This window comes from Myotis davidii, unplaced genomic scaffold (assembly GCF_000327345.1).
Source record: "Myotis davidii unplaced genomic scaffold, ASM32734v1 scaffold44, whole genome shotgun sequence".
NCBI lineage: Eukaryota > Metazoa > Chordata > Mammalia > Chiroptera > Vespertilionidae > Myotis > Myotis davidii.
In genome coordinates this window covers 150,991-169,088 of record NW_006299705.1, presented here as the reverse complement: position 1 = coordinate 169,088, position 18,098 = coordinate 150,991, and the positions used below count along the sequence as shown (strand labels likewise).

The 18,098-nt window shown below is 44.5% G+C and overlaps 1 protein-coding gene across 2 annotated transcripts in view; it reads right to left on the bottom strand.

Annotated features, from left to right (window-relative positions):
• MAP1B (microtubule associated protein 1B) overlaps nucleotides 1–18,098 on the bottom strand; it is a 92,655-nt gene that overhangs the window by 7,280 nt on the left and 67,277 nt on the right. For both annotated transcript variants that reach the window (XM_006775423.2, XM_006775424.2), the window contains 3 exons: nucleotides 17,946–18,028; nucleotides 15,191–15,331; nucleotides 1,100–7,598 (listed from right to left, as the gene is read on the bottom strand). In XM_006775423.2, coding sequence (XP_006775486.1) covers nucleotides 1,100–7,598; nucleotides 15,191–15,331; nucleotides 17,946–18,028 — 6,723 coding nt within the window. The remainder of the gene's footprint in view (nucleotides 1–1,099; nucleotides 7,599–15,190; nucleotides 15,332–17,945; nucleotides 18,029–18,098) is intronic.

Here is an 18,098-nt window from a genome sequence, read left to right as displayed (position 1 = left end):
ACATGTACAAAAGGCAGTGATCTTTGTTTCTCACAATGATGTCTCTCTCTCTCTCTCTCTCTCTCTCTCTCTCTCTCTCTCTCTTTCTCTCTCTCTGAAATAAATAAATAAATATATATATATTTAAAAATGTCTACAATTTCCCTTTGTACACTAAATCGCTACCATCAACACCCAATGAATGTCACTCATACAGAAGCACAAACTGAGGGAACTGACAGAAGTTTACCCAGGTTTGTTTTAAAAATCAATAGTGCAATTTTGTCTTTTTAGAGATCTGTTGGAAAAGCATCTTCATGCAACAAAAATGAAGCCATCTGAGACCTGTTCCATCAAAAACCCAGGTATTGCTGAGAACGTGATAAATCTGACAATTGAGACCAAAACATGAATGATCAGAAGTCAGGCATATTGCTCCTGCCATGTGCAATTTAATCCAAAATAGAATTCTGAGTCTCAGCAAGACTGTGGGGTAAGGGGGGTATAAGAAGAGCCTTTGATGCTCTTCTCTCAATTTGTTCAGAATACCCACTGGCTGACTGAAATTATGGTATTTGTTGGCCAATAAGAAAACAGCATTGTCTTTAATGAGGATGTAGCTCTAGCTTGGTGATTTTTTTTAATTAAAAATTTTATAATTTTAATTTTAAAATGTTATGATTTTAAAATTTTTTAACTAAAATATTAAATCTAAATCTTGGGCCTATAGTGGACATTCTAGGGTTGGCTTGGAACTCTAGTTCTCCCTAGGCCTTTGGGAACTCTGTCACCTGAGCTTCATTCTGGGGCCAGCATGGCTTGAAGCCATTGCCAATACCATCTTCCAAAAGAGCCTGAAACACTTCCTTGGTTCTGAAGACTTAGAACAAAGCTGCAGTTGCTGTGTTGCAGAATGAGCTGCTCTGGGCCATATACTGAGCTGTCCCCAAGCTTTCGGACAACATTGGGCTGAGATTGATACCTTCAGGCAGAAGAGATAGTAAAGGGAAGGGAGAGCACCCAGTTGTGCTCTCTCGTCTTCCCAGTACAAGGTCAAATGGAAAGCCAAAGGCTCCAGTTAAGAATGGGATAGCTGTGGATGCCAGCACCTTCCACCTACCTGCAGTTGCAGTCTTGACTGATTTGGATGCGGAGGCATTGGCGGCATTCTTGGTCTCCTTGTCTTTCTCTTCCCCACGTGCAGCTTTGACCTCAGGTGTGGTGGTAGGTTTTGTTGCTTTTTCCACCGATTCCTTCTTCTTAGGAGAAGCCACTCTGGACACCTTATCTGAGGATTCTTTCAAGCCCCCTGGTTTGGGTGAAGCTGCAGAGGGCTTGGACTTCCCATCGCTCTTTTTGACAGGCGAAGATGACTTGGTCTTTGTACCTGGCTTTTTGGTTTTGGTCTTCTCTTTCAGGTCTTTCTTCAGAGCTTTCCCCAGGTTCTGCTCATTGGCCAAGGCCTCTGGGTCCATCATGGACACATCAGGGTGGCGTGGAGAAGGGCTGCGGTCCTGCATGGGGGCTGGAGGTGGGTCCATGTGTTTGTATGTGACGGTTTTGTCTGTGGGGATGGTTTCTGATTCATCTTCAGAGTCAATATTTGCATCAGCTGTGATGGAGGGGCACTCTTCAGTCTCTGGCGGGACATCGGAGTCAGTCTGAGATGGGGCCGACTCGCTGACTGAGGTGGGAGGGGTTTCATCACATTGTCGCCCCTGTGGCTTTCCTCCTGGAGGCGGTGGGCCCCCCCCTGATTGGGTGAGGGGCCTCTCGGATTCTTCAGTTGGCTCTTCACTGGCAAACCACTCGAGAGGATTGGGATTAATGAAGGAGGGTGACAGCTCTGTCTTGGGATGTTTGTATTCACAGGAGGACACAAGGCATAAGTCAACATCCTGGCGGGCCTCCGAGGGGGACTTCTTCTCTGTCGTGTAGCACTGGTCTGAAGTCTCATAGGAATATGTATTCCCCTGGGGGGTTCTAGTGATTTTCTCTGAAGTCTCATAACAATATGTGGAAGCATCAGGGGTTCGTGTAGTTTTTGTAGACGTCTCATAGGTGTAACTTTCAGACTCAGGGAAACTGGAAATTTTCTCAGTGGTCTCATAAGAGTAGCTGGAATCTCCAGGTGTGTTGCCACCATCTTCAGAGTCATCATAGCCATTGCTGATGTCATCCAGCAGTCTACTAGACCTCTCAGTCTTTTCGTAGCTATACCCACTCAATTCAGGGGTTCTTGTTGTCTTCTCACTTATCTCATATGAGTACCCACCCTCTTCGGGGGCCCGTGTGGTCTTTTCAGTAATTTCATAGGCAAAGCCACCATCTTCTGGAGTCTTGGTGGTTTTCTCAATGGTCTCATAGGAATAGCCACTGTCACTTGGGGCTTTAGTGGTTCTCTCTGTCTTCTCATAGTAATAGCCACCCTTATCTGGGGTTCGGGTGGGTTTCTCATAAGACTCGTAGTGGTAACCTTCTTTATCTGGGGAACTACTTGTTTTCTCAGGCTTCTGGTAGGCATAGCTGAAGTCACCAGGTGTCTTCCCTCCATTGTCCTTCTCCACACCAGGTGTGGTCAAATCTCTATTCAAGGCTAGATGGCGTTGCATCGTATCAAATAGCATCGAGGCACGGAAGCCATAGGGCTCTGTGGATGTTGCTTCCATTGATGGAGGAGCAAAAGTATCGTAAGCTGCTATGTTCTCTTTGACTGCAGAGGTAGAATCTGAAAAACTAGGTGAATATAAAGGAGAGGACTCTCTTGGGGTGAGTGGAGAAATATCGGATTTTGGTGATAAAGTCTCTCCTTCCAGATTTCGCACTCTTTCAGAGGTGAGTGAGGCATATAAGGATATATCTCTGGGAGGAACAACATCAGATAGAGTATCTTCTTGGAGAGGAGAAGCTATCTGAGAAGGGGTATGCGCAGAAGAGGTGGATGGGGAGGCCTCGACCTGAGACACTGAGATGAGCTCTGAAAGATCATTATCTTGGGTGTAGGATGGCTCCTCCGTTGGTGCTATCTTATGTGATAAACTAGAGTCCTGCATGTCAGAGGGACTGTAGTCCACCTCAGTTGGCCCATTTTCAGTGATGTGAAGCACACTTGCACCCATTGTAGGGTGATCTGGAGACTGTCGACTAAAGTCCATTGCAAGGGAGTGCTCAGGAGATTCTTGACCAAATTCAATAGACATCGAGGATTGTTCAGACCTATGATCTTGAACTGGTGTCCGGGATTTGGCTGTTTTAGGGGAAAAGTCTGGTGGAGAAATAGACATTGGTCTTGGGCATTCTTCTTTAGATGGAGACATTTCTGTTTCCTGAAAAGTGGTAGGCGTTTGCACGACAGACACGGAAAGGGAGTCGTCTACTTCTGTGGAATGGGGGGAACCAACCTCAGCATGCAAAGAAGGAGACACGTCATCTGTTGTTGGCTCTGGAAATGAGCTGGTAGCCACGGAAGCTGTGGAGACTGAGGCCACACCCTCCATATGAGAGTATGTGTCTTCCGCTACACCTTCATCAACAGGAGTAGCTGACTTGTCTGAAACAGTACCTTCAGAAATGGACATCTTAGTGTCTTCTTTAAAAGATCCAAACTGACTGACATCTATTTGTGTAGGAGAAACATCTCCTCCTAACTTCCTTTCATCTAAAGCCAGTCCTGATTGAGAGCTCATGGTTTCAACATTGTCAGTTTTCTTATGTTGACCAAAGTCTTCCTTTATTGGTATAAAGTCTGTGCTTTTCCCTTGCTGTTTGTCTTGGAAGAGACCAGTGGAAGTCATGTCAGAAACTGGACTTATTTGGTCTGGAAAGCCTTGTTTTCCATTCTTTCCTTCAAAGGGGCTTTCAGTATATCTACTAGGAACCTTGTGATCAGCACTCAGAAAACTTTCATATGCAGACTCGGATCCAATTAGGGGAGGGCTCCGTAAAGGAGACAAAACTTTTTCAATAGGAGACTCCGAGTCAGGAACAGGTTCATCCATGGGACTTATGGAAGCCCTTTCATTCTCATCTTTGGCTTCATTGAATTCAAAGCTCACTGGAACTGCTGATGATTTTTCAATGACTTCTGTGGGGAGGTGACTGGTTTTCTCATCAGTTGGAGATTGGTAGTAAGGTGTGTGGCCAGCACTGCCAGTCACAGACTGAGATGGAGACACCACTTCCAGGGTCTTATCCTCGGGACTAGCACAATGTTCTTCAGCTACTTCTTGGGTCACTTCAGGAGACACTGGGACTGCTTTTGTCTTTGCTGAGACTTTAATCTCATTGGGTGTCAGAGAAAAGTTCACACTACGTTCACCCAGGGGGGTCTTTTCTAGGGGTGATGGTGGAGACGGGCTCAGGGATGGGCTCTTGGGTGGACTAAGTTTTTCATCTGAAACTGCTGAAACAGTGTCTTTGATCTCCAACGTGGCTTTCCTGTCTTTCTCTTCAGCACAGTAAGCATCACGTAGAACAGATTTGCTAAATTTGTCTTCCTCCATGGACGAAGGTGGTGAGATGGTGGAGGCTGAAGCATTGTAATCTTTCCCATCAGTGGCATCTGTTTTTGACCCTTCAGATAACCCATTGAGTGATGTGACAGCAGGTTTGGTGTATTCCTGAGAATACAGCAAAGACTCGTATTTGGTGATGTTTACAAATTCTTGAGATGGGGATTCTGTCTCCTCATTGTTGGTCTCATCACTCATCACATCTCGAGGAGTAGACATCTCATCCATTGGGGTGGGCTCACTGGATATCTCAATGGTAGACTGAGTGTAGCCAGAGGTGGCAGTGAATTCTTCAGGCTGGTCTTCTCGATTCTCCTCATCAGAAGCAGTGGCCTCACTTTCCGAGCCTCCAGGCAAAGTCTCGTCCTGAATTGTAGATGCAGGTTCCTGGGCAGGAGAATGGGCTCCCTGTTGCTTGGCTGAAGTGGTAAGGAATCCATACTGATCCTCGGCACCACTAGCCTCCGCAGCCTTGTCAACCACAGCCATCACATAATCTTCAGCTTCAGCTTTTTCGGGCTCGTATTCTTCCTCTCTGGCATCCTCAGCTTTGTCCTCCTCATCCTCCTCCTCAGATTGTTCAGCCTCTCCTTTCTCCACTGCCTCATCCATGTCTTCTTCTGCTCGGTCATCACCGCTGGCCACAGACTCCCTCTTCTCCTTGATGTGTGCATCTGCCTCGGCCTTGGCACTTTCCTCCTCCTCCAGGAGGCTGTGCTTGGAGGTGCTCACACACACATTTTCTTCACCATCCTCTTCTGGCTCCTCAGCCTCTTCAGTTTCTGCCTTCTCTTCATAGTCTCCAGTCTCTGAAGATTCTTCAAAACCTGCTCCTTCATCTTCAAATTTTTCGATGTCCTCCACCCCTTGCTTCTCAACTGGCTCCAGCTCCTCTGGTGTTTGCTCACATTCACCCTCCCCTTCGGTGGTGGTGATTCCCTCATCGGGGGACTCAGCAGAACCTTTGACTTCTGTCTCTTTTTGAATGACATAGGCTTCGACTGGCTCAGTTGCCTTCAGTTTCTCTTCATCTTCAATCAGCCCCAGCTGAGGCTTGATGTCTTTTGCTACATTGACCTCTTCAGCCTTTAGTTCTTCAAAGTCCTTGGTTAGATCCTCAGGGGATGACATAAGGGACCTCTCAGCTTCCAGTTCTTTGGCAGGGCCAGTGGCTGCTATTCCAGCTGCTGCCACCACGGCCGCTGCAGTGGCCACAGTGCCAACGGCTGCCGCTGCAGCCTCTGTTGTCTTGCCTTCCTTCTTAATGACTTTAATTTTCCCCTTCTCCTTTGGCTTCCCAGCAGTAAGAGAATCTTTCTTAGCAGATTCTTCCTTCTTAGGTACTTTTGGTTTTAATGCAGCTGGTTTCTTTGCTTCAGAGAGAGGAGTAGATGATTTCTTTACATCTTTAGGAAGTTTCTTAATTTCTTTTTTGGGTTCCTTTTCTTCCTTTTTCATTTCTTTCTTGTCTTCCTTCTTAACTTCCTTCTTGGCTTCCTTCAGGGGTGTTTCCTTCTTAACCTCTTTCTTGGGTTCTTTTTTCTCTTCTTTCTTGATTTCTTTTTTGACTTCCTTTTTCACTTCTTCCTTTTTTGGTTTTTCCTCCTTCTTGATAGGTGTTTTGTCCTCCTTTTTAGCCACTTCTTTCTTTGGCTTTTCCTTCTCCTCTTTCTTCTCTTCAGACTTAACTTTTGTTTCCTTTTTCACCACCTTCTCCTTGGTGACTTTAGGTTTGACATCTGTGGCTTGCTTTTCAGCCACCTCGGCTTTCACCAGAGGCTGTTCTTCTTTGCTAGGCACCTCCTTTTCGGTCACTGGAGGTTTGGTCTCTGTTTTTACTGGCTTGTCTTTTTTCACTGTTACCTTTTCTTTGCTTTCAATCTTGGGTGGCTTTTCCACGTGATTTGCTTTTGTGACCTCAGGAGTTTCTTCTTTAGACTCCTTTCGCACAGATTTGCTGGCAAGTGCCTTTGTGGCTGGCTTCAGACTTTCTCGGCTATCAGCCCTCTGTTTCAGTTTTACTTGTTTCACAGCAGGAGCAGCCACCTGGCCAGTTAGATCCTTCTGGGTGGCCAGTGGCTGTTTCAGGAAGTCTAAATGTTTGAGCTTTTCCAGTCCCTCCAGAATATTGTATTGGGTGCTGTTTCCAGGAAACAGGACTCGGATGATTTTCTCTGCAGGGTTTGCTGGATGCCATACGATCAAAGACGAGACTGAGGTTAAGTAGGAAATTGGGATATCTATCTCTTGACCATTAGGCAGCATAAATTCAGCCTTGTCTTTGTTGGTGCCAGTCCACTGCTGCATAAAATACTGCATTTCCTTGCTGCTCTTGACTGGGTTAAGCACATACATCTCCAGTTTACCAACTCCCATTTTTTGGAAAAGAATGACAGGATCAATGGTGTTGCCTACACTTCTGAACAGAGGTTCTGGTTTCATGGACAATTTGTTTAGGTACTGGAGGGTGAAGCAAGCTTCTTCTATGCTTCTCTTCATCTTGATGTTTGGCTCTGGATTTTTCAGATTTTCTGGGACATTGAGAAATACAACTCCTAAATCAGGGGAGATGAGGTTTTTCATCCAGTCACTGTTGGTGGTGGAGCCTTGGGACTGTTCTTCCTCAAGCTCTGCGATTTTCCGCTGCAGCATGCTGTTTATTCCAGGCAAATTGTCATCCCCAATGTGGGTGAGCAGGATGGAGTCTACTCGGTCCAAGTGTCGGATGAGCTTCCAGAAGCAGGATTTTCTTTCTGACCCTCCATTGATGAGCATATTGAACCCATTCACTGCAAACAAGGCAGAATCACCTCTCCCTCCTGGAAAAATGTAGCAACAGGGCTTGGAGAGCTTTAGAAAGCCACCCGATGTGGGGGGTTCCAGGATATCAAAGGGAGATGGGACTTCCACTGATTCTGAGAGATACTCGGTGAACTCGGAAAGTCCTTCCATTTCTGGCAATATAGAAGCTGAGTTGAGTTTAATATTGATGAAGTCTTGGAGATTGTGTCTGTCAAGGTTGGAGTTCTTCCAGTCCCCTTCTTCAGGACAGAAGAGGGTTAAACTAGCTTTGTTGGCAGGATGGGTGGTACTCAGTAATTCCCCAATCTGGGATTTAAAAAATAATAAAGAAAAGGCTTAAGTGAATGTTATCATTGATCCACCATCTCCATGTATTACTAGATATTATAGGATCATTGGATGAACCAAGGACTGACTTTAGGGATGCTGGTTGCTTAAATTCTGAAATATTTCCACAATGGTAAGTGAACAGCCTCCATACTGACTACCCCACACACTGCTCCCTTATGCCTCAACCACCTCCCAGAACACCTCTACATAATCTTTCTTGTGTAGCAGGAGAACTCCAAAACTCTGGTACAGTTCTAAGACCAGTGACCATTTGGAAGATCAGGGCCTGTGCTACAGTGGTTATGAAATACTTTGATATTACAATGGGGCGTGCAGGAGGCAGCCTCTCCCTTCCTCTCTGAAGAATAAATATGGGGAAGGCTATGTGAGTCATTTCACCACTAATATAAAATATTTTCTTTTATTCCGCTGGGCTTGGCAAAAAGACCTGATTGATACATTGAATGAATTTAGTTTTGGTTCACTTATTGTTGTCTACTTTTAGAATTTTGTAGGTGTAAAAGGAAAACGTTTGGTGTGCTTTCTTCCCCTCCGCCCCCTCGGGAGACAAGGAAGTTATGGATTGCTCCTTATTACAAAAAAGTATTGGTCCTGGCATCAGTTCACACTATTTAAAATATCAGCGGTTCTGCCTGGCTGTGATGGCTCAGTGGATTGAGCATCATCCCATGGACCAAGAGGTCCTGGGTTCAATTTCCCATCAAGGCATATTCCTGGTTTGCAGGCTTGATCCCCAATAGGGGCATGCAGGAGGCAACTGATCAATGAGCCTCTCTCATCATTGATGTTTCTATCTCTCCCCCTCTCCCTTCCTCTCCGAAATCAATAAAAATATTTTTTTAAATGTATCAGTGGTTCATCCAGCAGATTCTCTACAAATATAAATACTTTTATTGAAGCCGTGATGATGAAAGCAACTGGGCCATTATACAGCGAGCATCCCAATTTATCCCCATTTGCTCATGTTTTAATCCAAAGTGAGACATTCTACTCTCTCGCAACTCCTGTTCTTTTCAGGGCAAGCTGGGTATGAGTGGCTAAGATCAAATGTGGCTCAAAAGGGTGGAAGGATTAAGAAGTACAAATCTGTAGTTACAAAATAATCACAGGGATGTAAATAAAGTACAGCATAGGGAATATAGTCAATAATATTGTAATAACTACGTGTGGTGCAAGGTGGGTACTGGGGGGGAGGGGGCACTTTGAAAAGTATATGATTATCTAACCACTATGCTGTACATCTGAAACTAATACAGAATAATACTGAGTGCAAATAGTAATTTAAAAATATTATTTTAAGAAAAGAAATAGTTGACCATAAATCAGAAAAAAAATTTGGGGCTCAAATGTTTTTGAACACATTGTTTAATACTTCCCATAGGACAGGAGTGCAGAAGAGCACATTGTGACCAAAACAGAGATTGTGGTTCATTGAAAATGTATTTTTGTCTCATTCCATAGTATGGCCATATGTTTCATGGTCTTAGCTTACTAAGTAGTAAGGGAGAATCATGCCGTAAACTCCGGTCTTCTTTTGGCTACAGCAAAGCTCATAAGTCAGCCCAGAGATTCAAAAAGAGCTCTTGACCTTGAAGGTAAATTATGAAGGGCAAAGCAAAGATTCCATGTGGTCCAGGCATCCCTGAGCCAGCAGGTCTGAACTCTCACCTTCTAGTTTTAGAATGATTTTCTCTGTCTCATACAACCTTCTGGATACCAATATTTGAGGCTACCAGTGCATGTGCATAGAGTAATTTATAAAATCTGATTTCTTCTACCTAAGATTGCAGTCAAATAGCCATTTTTGCTTTGTTATGTCTATTTGTCCCACAGTTCATATGAAGGGTCTCAAAATAGCAAAATAATAAATCTTTGATTTTGCTGTTTCCTCTGATTTGATCATCTCCTATATAAAGGATAGGAACCAACTATTTTGGAAGCTAAGAAAACTGAGAAAGTCAAAGGTAACCATCGTGGGTAATTGTTGCTCAAATTATTTTTTGGCCAAAGCAAACATGAACACTACATATGGTTTCTTGTCCAATAATTAGCATAAACCTTCATCGCCACCACTATAGCACAATTAGGAGTCTCTCAATCCTAATTTTCACACAGAGAACATGCAAACTATTCATATTTTATAATACATTTTAGAGGAGAAATCTAGGCTAACTCAACTGCTGACTCTTTTTTTTTTCAACTGCTGACTCTTTAATAGTGAAATTTTAAATTTTCGTCTATTTTAATTTTTGAAATTCCACCCTTACTGAAGGGTGTGGCAGCCCAAGGGTTTGATCCTGCTGTGTGTAGGAGGTATTCAATCACTAGCTCTTTTTTTTTTCCCCCCACTAGCTCTTTTTATAAGATTTGTAATCACCAGGTTCAAAGAGTAGGTAAAAAGACTCGAGGAATACCTCCCCACCTTCTATCTTTTCACCTCTATCCAGTCAGCCTATAAAATGAAGGAAATGACCCCAAAAGAAAACAAGGTTACAGAGAATTCTGAGGAAGTCGAGGACATGAAAAACAGCAAAGAGGCTGGTGAGTGGGAAATTATGATTTATGGGAGAAACAGAGAAAAAAAAAGTCAGCATTGCTGGACAAGTTTCTTTTCAGAGAGGGAAAACTCCATCTCTCTGAAGAAGCAGTGGCAGGATGAGACAAGAATGCAGAGACTGAGCTAGAGAGAGCCCTTCAAGAAGGAGAGATGAATGGAATAGGTAAAAAGGAACAACTACTGCAGCAAGTGTGCCAAACTCAAAGGCTAACACGGGCCAAATAAACAAGGCTTATGCAGCCCGCAGACCATGAGTTTGACATGCTTATACTACAGACTTGGAGCTACACAGAGGAAATGAACTCCCTGTTTCCCCCTAAGCAGCCCCGAGGCCTCTACACCAACATACACTCTAGAGACCAAGCACCTCAAGGGCAAAGGTTGGGTCTTACAAGTGTCCAGCCCATAGTGGCACTCAATCAACATTCACTCAATTATCAGATGAGAGCAATAAGGAGAATCCAACAAGCGAGCAGTGGCAAGGGAACTTGTGACTAGGTCTTAGACTAGGAAACTGAGGCTTCTAAGAGACTGGAAATCATCAAAGTAAATGGTAGCTATTATAGCCCAATATGCGAAAAGTTCCTGAGTAGGAGGAAACACATCTTGTATCTCTCTGTATCATAGTTATCTATGTTTCCCCAGCATATCATCAGATTCAACAGATGTTTCCTGAACTGCACTGAACTTGATCAATTCAATACGTGCTGTCCTGGAGTAGACACTAGAGAAGTGACGTGAGCCTGCTCATACTTGTCAAGCACACTGATTGCTACCCTCCCCTTGTTCTTACAAAAATGAATGAGAGACATGACTGGAAGAAATATTGCTCAGGGCAAAGATAGTCTTTTTGTCCATTTCTTTTTCTAATTAAATGCAGGCATACTGGAAAAGGAAGGAAAATAAAGAAATAAATTACTTTAGTGCAGATAATATTAATGAAATATGACTTGAATTTCTAAGCCATGGCCTCCTAACTGCATTTCCTTTTTTGATTAGGTTACTTGCTTGGCTAATGAGGAAATACAGCAGACTGCGTATCCCTGCAAGACATTTAACAGGATTTCTGAACAGTGTGATAGCAAAATCAGGTGGATTTGTATGAAGCTATATATATAGTGCTGCTTAGTGTCAACCTGGGAAGAGGTTTATGGTGGGCTGCCTCAGGGCTCAGTTATGCCATGTCGTGTACTGACCTGGATACAAATGAAGACATGATTATCAAATCTGTGATGGCATGAAAATGAGAGGCATGGCAAAATGTGGGATGGCAGAGTTCAGGCAGTTACAAAAGCTCTGGACATTAGGATGATGATGGCTAAGTCAACTGTAACAGGGTGGTGTTCTAAAGGGATAAATGTGAGGTCCAATAAACCAGCTGGCTAAAGTGCAGGAGTTGGAGACATGGCTTAACAAGAATAGCCATAGAAAGGACTCGGGGATGTTATTTGACAGTCAAATGGATTTAAATAAAGCTACAGAAGCTTAAACTTCAAGGCCCCTCACTGGCATGGGCGCCTCCTAAAGCCTTGTAATTGTATATTAACAATTTCGTTTTCTTTTTCTTAAAAGGAGTTCCCAAATCATGTAATTACAGAGCTCCTCAAAGCCTGCACCCTCTCCCCATTGATATTTAATTGTGGATGGTAACAGTCAAAAATTACTTTTAGACTTACTTAATAGAACACTGTATTGAAAACTACAGTCATTGGCTCTCACAACACACCTGGTCAGTGACCCCTGGAGTAGGGTGTCCAGGGTGAGTCATGGCATTTTAGAGAAACTAGACCATAAACAAACAAGCAAACAAATTGAAAGAGGTCGCCTTACTGGCTCCTTCTTCTTGGCCTTAACCTCTCTTCTAAATACACTGCTCCTTCTAAATTACTTCGTCTATTTTCTCATATGCTGATGGCTACCAAATTAACATATCCAGCCCAACTCTTAGTTCTCTGAGCTCTGGGCTCATATATCCAAGTTGGCTTCTGATAACACCAAGGCACTAAAGCATGACCAAGACTGAACTCCTGAATTTTCCCCATACCCACTCCATCTTCCCTTCCTACCAATGAAACAAGTTTGAAGGACAGTGACCAGGGAATAGAGGGAATCTTTAATATCTTGGTTTATGTAGAACAGTGGGTGGAACCGAAAATGATTATTAATCTGGAAGAAAAAAAAATTGGCATTGCCAGTGAAGAGTGTCTAAGACAGTGTCAGGTGGAATAAGGATTACAGTTCTTCCTTGAAGATACAATGAGACAAATAAGGAAAAATTTTCTAATAGAGAATAAAAAATGTCCCCAGGAGATGATGATTTCACCATCCTTGGATTTCAGGAAGTGGTAGGTTAGCCAGATGACTGTTTTAACTCTGAATTCTGATTCGGAAGTTGACCTCCAATGACTAAGACTCCCAAAACCTGAAGCTCAAAATGCACTGATAATTCTATTTTTAAGTCCTTTTTTTAAAAAACTATTCTCATCCAAAAATGTGTCATTTTTGTTTTTCCAAAACTGTGTTTCTGATTTCTCTAGAGTGATAAGTAGATATCAAGGAGTGGATAAAAGGAAAAACACTGTTCCTATAAGGTCCCTTTGTTAGTCATTCTATACTCAAGCCCTTTTTCCAATGCAATTACAGGCAATCATAGCTCTAACAGGCTGGTAACCATTGGTCCTATCCAGTGATTTTCAACCCACTTTGGCTATAGCAGCCTTTCTTCAAAGTCTACAATGCCAAAGGAATAAAGGCCGAGTTGCTCTGGTTGTGGCAAGAGGGAGAGTGAATTCTACCCAACATTCTCCCCTTCTCTTGTCTTCCCCCACCAGCCCACTGATGTAGTCTGTTAGGGAGAACTCCAAAGATCCTTTTGTGTTGAACATAACTTTCTCCAAAATAATTGGTGGTGTTATGGGGCAAGCAGAGGAGACTATGGCAGAGCCTCTGGCCTAAAGGACACCTGGCTGAGCATAATAAAGGTGTATGCCCTTCAGAGCCCATCCCAGGGATTGCAAACCCTGGGAATCTGCCCTTACACAGAACTTACATTCTTCATTTAAATCTGGTTCTTTTTCTTTGGTAATTAGGGGTAAATTCTAATATGTGCAGAGCCTATTGTGCTAAAATTCTACTTTGTGGGCTAATAAAAAAACGATTTAAGCAGCAATTTCATAACACTATGCCTTATTTAAAGAGAGAGAGGGATATTATTTGGGGTCAGATGGATGAAGTATGATACCTGCTTATTTAAGATCTGGGCAATGACAAACCCTTTTCTTTACATTCATCCTTTGTTCGATTTTATGGCAAAGACAAACCAATGACGTGGGATAGAAGCCAGCCACCAGAAACTAACTGCAGAACCACTAAGGTATGCAGGGGAGGTGCCCATGCATATATAGGAGCTGAGGGTCAGGCTGAACTCAGGCCAGTGCACCACCCACCCGTGCTATTAGGCCACGGGACAATTTCCAGGCCTCTACAGCTCTCTCCCTTCCCCGGGGCAAGGCGCTGATAATGTGTGCAACCTCTGACTTATCAGACAAACGCCCTCAGGCACAACATGCACTGGAGAACTCAATCCTGCAAAAGATTCTGACAGTTTTGAGGTGGCAGGTAGAGTGAGAATTGTAGGTCTAGATTGGAATTTCAGTGCAATGAACAAAAGCCTTTCCCCTGTGTGGGTGCCATAGATATGCCTGAGAGGAAGACAGGTCACAGCCTCTGGAGAAAGACAGGGCCCTGTGACCCCCTCTTGCTGTGAGGAGCCAGGACTGTCTGCCTCCGGACCCAGATGACAACGCTAAGCAAAATGTTCCTTTTCATTTTGCTAGCCCTTCTCTCCCAGTGGGTGGGGAGTGAAACATGGTTCTGTCATCTGCCCAGTCTTTTTATAGAAGCCTCCAGGTGAGCCAGATGAAGCTGGGCAGTTTATTTACAGCTCTTGCCAGTGATGAAAAGTACACAGAGACCTCTCTGTGAAGCGCAGCCTCAGGAAGATTAAATGCAGAAAGACAGATGGCCCTTCACGACACCCAGGAGGCCGAGAGGCCGCCATCTCAGGAAGTTCTCAGGAAGATGGTTTTAAATAGATGTGGTAACTCCTCCTATCAGCACATCCCTCAACCCTCCAAGTGGAAATCTGCTATCAGCTGCGGGCAGGCCCCAACCTGCTGCGGTGACAGCCCTGAACGTGTCTGTAACGACTATAAACAAATAAACAGAATGAAAGAGGCACATTCTTTTGGAAAGAGAAGTTGCCCAGCCAGGATAAATTCTCCAGCAGACATCACCAAATCAAAGTCTTCACTCGCCTTTTCCCAAATCCCACTATCATCATCTAGTTCTCAGTACCTCACAAGTACCGTCCTTGAATAAGATACACGCATCAGAAATATTAAAGACCCAGCTTCAGTCCAGCTTCTTCAACCCTCTTTTTCTTGGAGCATGAATGTGAACCATGAACCAAGAATCTGCCCAATTTTCCTATTTGTAGCCCTTTCTTGAGCCCTCTCTTTTGGGGGCTGTTCAAACAGCCCAAGTTCAAACATTGGGACTAGGCATTAAAAGTAAAAGAAATCAGAAATAATGAGATCAGGGAAAGGAAGTTCAAGCACTGAAAGAGCTCAGGGCGGTTAAATCCTACCAAAAGTCCAAGGGATTTTTGGAATATTCTTTCAGAAAACAGGAAACCCGGGTTTTCTTTTTGGTTCATTTCAAATGTTTCCATCTTTTTTGCCAACCGTAAAATGTTGACTGTTCCAACACCCCTCCATCTGTATCTCCGGCCATTAAGAATGCTTCCGATTAATTATAGATGAGTGCTCTAAATTCTTTTGGTGATGAGTCACGGTTTTGCTTATTTCAAAGGAGATGTGACATTCCCTCCCCTTCTTCTAGCTCCCCTGAGTGCTTTCAAAGAGCAGCCTGAGGCTACAACAGTAACAAAGCAATTATAAACCTTAGATACTCCCAGACAGGAGCCCACCTCTTGATCGGTGAAAATTTCTATGAAGTTCTGGAAGGAGAAAGAGCCGGACTGGAGAATGAGCTCTCCAGTATTTTCAAAGCACTGCCCCGTCAGCACGAGCAGCTTGTGTCGGGCAGCGTCGGTGATCATCAAGCGCACCTGGAACAAAGCACAGGCAACAGGAGTCACAGCAGCTCCCACGTCCCACCTCAGGACAGGGCTAGCCCTGCGAATGCTAGCCCTGTCCTGAGTTTATTACCAACAAAAACCATTCATTCCCTGGTTATTCATTTCCCCCCTGGGGAGTTGGACAGAGCCCACGACTGTGGTCACCAGATTGCCCATGATCGCGATTTTCCAAGTCTGGCTACAACCAAGACAGTAGCGGTGGCTGACCTTCTCCCCCTAGTTTCCTTGTCTCTTCCAAAGCAGCCTCATAGCTGGTGATGATCTGTTCCACAGCTGTGTCTGCTAGCAGCACGTGGTCTGCGCCTTAGGAACCTCTCACAGGCTGAGTCACCGAGTACAGTCCAGGTCCCACCACGGCTGCCTCAGGAAACAGATTTCCAACGAGGGTCCCAAGTCAGCCCCTCCCATGCAGGATCCCCTTCCTTCCAAGCCACACACCAAACACAGAGCTCCCAATGCAGCCTACAGTGGGATCAGCAGGTACCTAACCTTGAACATCAACAAAAGGCTGCCCCTGAACGGAACCTTTTCAATAGGACTGTAAATGGTTGCACTAAAGAACTCTGTGAACTTGAGGTGGCAGGTCGCCAGCCTGTCCTGTAGCAGAAATGCTGCTCTAAGCCCCAAGGTAATCATTCTATGCCCATTCGCGCAGGGGGGGGCACAAAGGTAAACAGGCCACGAGGACCCATTGCCCCCAACACCCCCCAGTCGAATTAAGGAAACGCACCTATGCTGAAGTAACTATTCCAGCCCCACCTGTTCCGCAAGCGAGCCTGAATTCCTTAAAGAATTCCCTATTTTTTCCCTTTTCCACATCTCACAGATGTCTGGCTGGGTATACAGCTTTTTTCAAATTATATTTCACTTCCTGATTCTGTTAGAGAGAGAGAGATAGCCCATCACTTGCCTCAACTTTGTACCTTAATAGATTGTCAGAAAGATCCAAGAGGACCTGCTAATCTGAAGCAGGAGGAAGTGGGATCAAGACAGGCTACATATTGCCCAGCCGGTGTGGCTCAGTGTTTGAACGTCCACCTATGAACTAGGAGGTCAGGGTTCGATTCCTGCTCAGGGCACATGCCCAGATTTTGGGCTCAATCCCCAGTAGGGGGCATGCAGGAGGCAGCCAATCAATGATTCTCTCTCAGCGATGATGTTTATATCTCTCTCTCCCTTTCCCTTCCTCTCTAAAATAAACAAAAAACATATTTTAAAAAAACACACAAAACAGGCTTCATAATGATAGCCAAAAAAGGGGAAGCAACCCAAACCCATCAACTGATCAACGGACAAGCAAACTGTGACATATCCACACAATGGAAGAGTACTCAGCCACAGAAAGAAATGAAGGACTGATATATGCTACAATGTGGGTGAATCTCGACAACATTATGCTAAATGAAATAAGCCAGGTACAAAGGGCCACATATTGTATGATTCCCATTACCCGAAATATTTAGAATAGGTAAACCCATAGAGGCAAAAAGGAGGTTAATGGTTGCCTGCAGCTGGGGGGAATGGGGAGTAACTGCTAATGGGTTCAGGGTTTTTTGGGGGGTGATATTCTGAAATTAATGGGGATAGTTGCACAACTTTGTGAACATACTAAAACCCACCAAATTACACACTTTCAAAGCATGAATTTCATGGTTGTAAAATATCTCGATTTAAATTTTAAAAAGGCTATAATCACAGAGATGCTCAAAGCATGGGCAGAAGAGATTCTTCAGGTAATGCAGTCCCTCCTCCTCCCCAGGGCCTATAGCTACTTCAATGTCCAAGAAGCAGCTCAATAAAGGAAACAGTAAATGAAGATACACTAAGTCCTCTGGCTTAGGTCCCCAGAGATTCTTGGCTTCAGCCAAGTTCGTATCGTATAGTGATCTCTGAAATAACCTGTTTCTCTCTCTCTGGCAAAAATTTCATATGATGGAAACAGTACTATTATTCATCAGAATAGCCAGTTTATATATCAGTTGTTATGTGCCATTCTGTGTTCTAAGTGCTTCACATTTCTAAGCAGCACACTAAATATGCAAATTAAATGTAAGCACTGTAGAATCTCCATTTCACAGAGGTGGCCATGGAGGCCACCAGAGAATGAGTGGAAGAACCCAGGCGTCGGCACCACAGCCACGCTCCTGACCGCCACGTCCCCTGCCTCTCAACAGTGATAAGGGGTTGGGCAGGATGGATCTGAAGGGGCTCACATCTGAGATGCAGTTCTTCTTCAAATTTGGGTCCTGATGTCCCAGCCTGAGGGCTTGCCATCTATGCCCCCTGCTGCACCCTAGGAGAGTCCGTCCCAGCAGCACACCCTCCATGTACACACAAAGAGTTCTACCCACTAGCCTCAATGAGATATTCCAGTTCCAGAACATTCTTCCACTTTGTCCTTATTGGGAAGGGCAGCCTGGGGTGGTGTTGACACAGAGAACCAGCCACTGATGGACCCAGCATCCTAGACCAAGAACTTTTCTCTCCCCTCTCCCTCTCCGGCCACCTGCCCCAGTGCCTCCAGTCAGCTGGGTCCTGTAGCTGTGTGAGGCCCTGCCCAGGCCCCGCAGAGCTGAATGCCCACCTCAGTGCTCACGGCTTCGTCTGACGGGTTGATCAGGACCACTGTTTCTAACACGTCACTTCGGTGATGAAGGATCTTTTGTCCTGCAGGCACAAAAACACAGACAAAAGAGGAGACCTTTAGCTTTTCCGGATTAAAACCGCCCCACCGGCT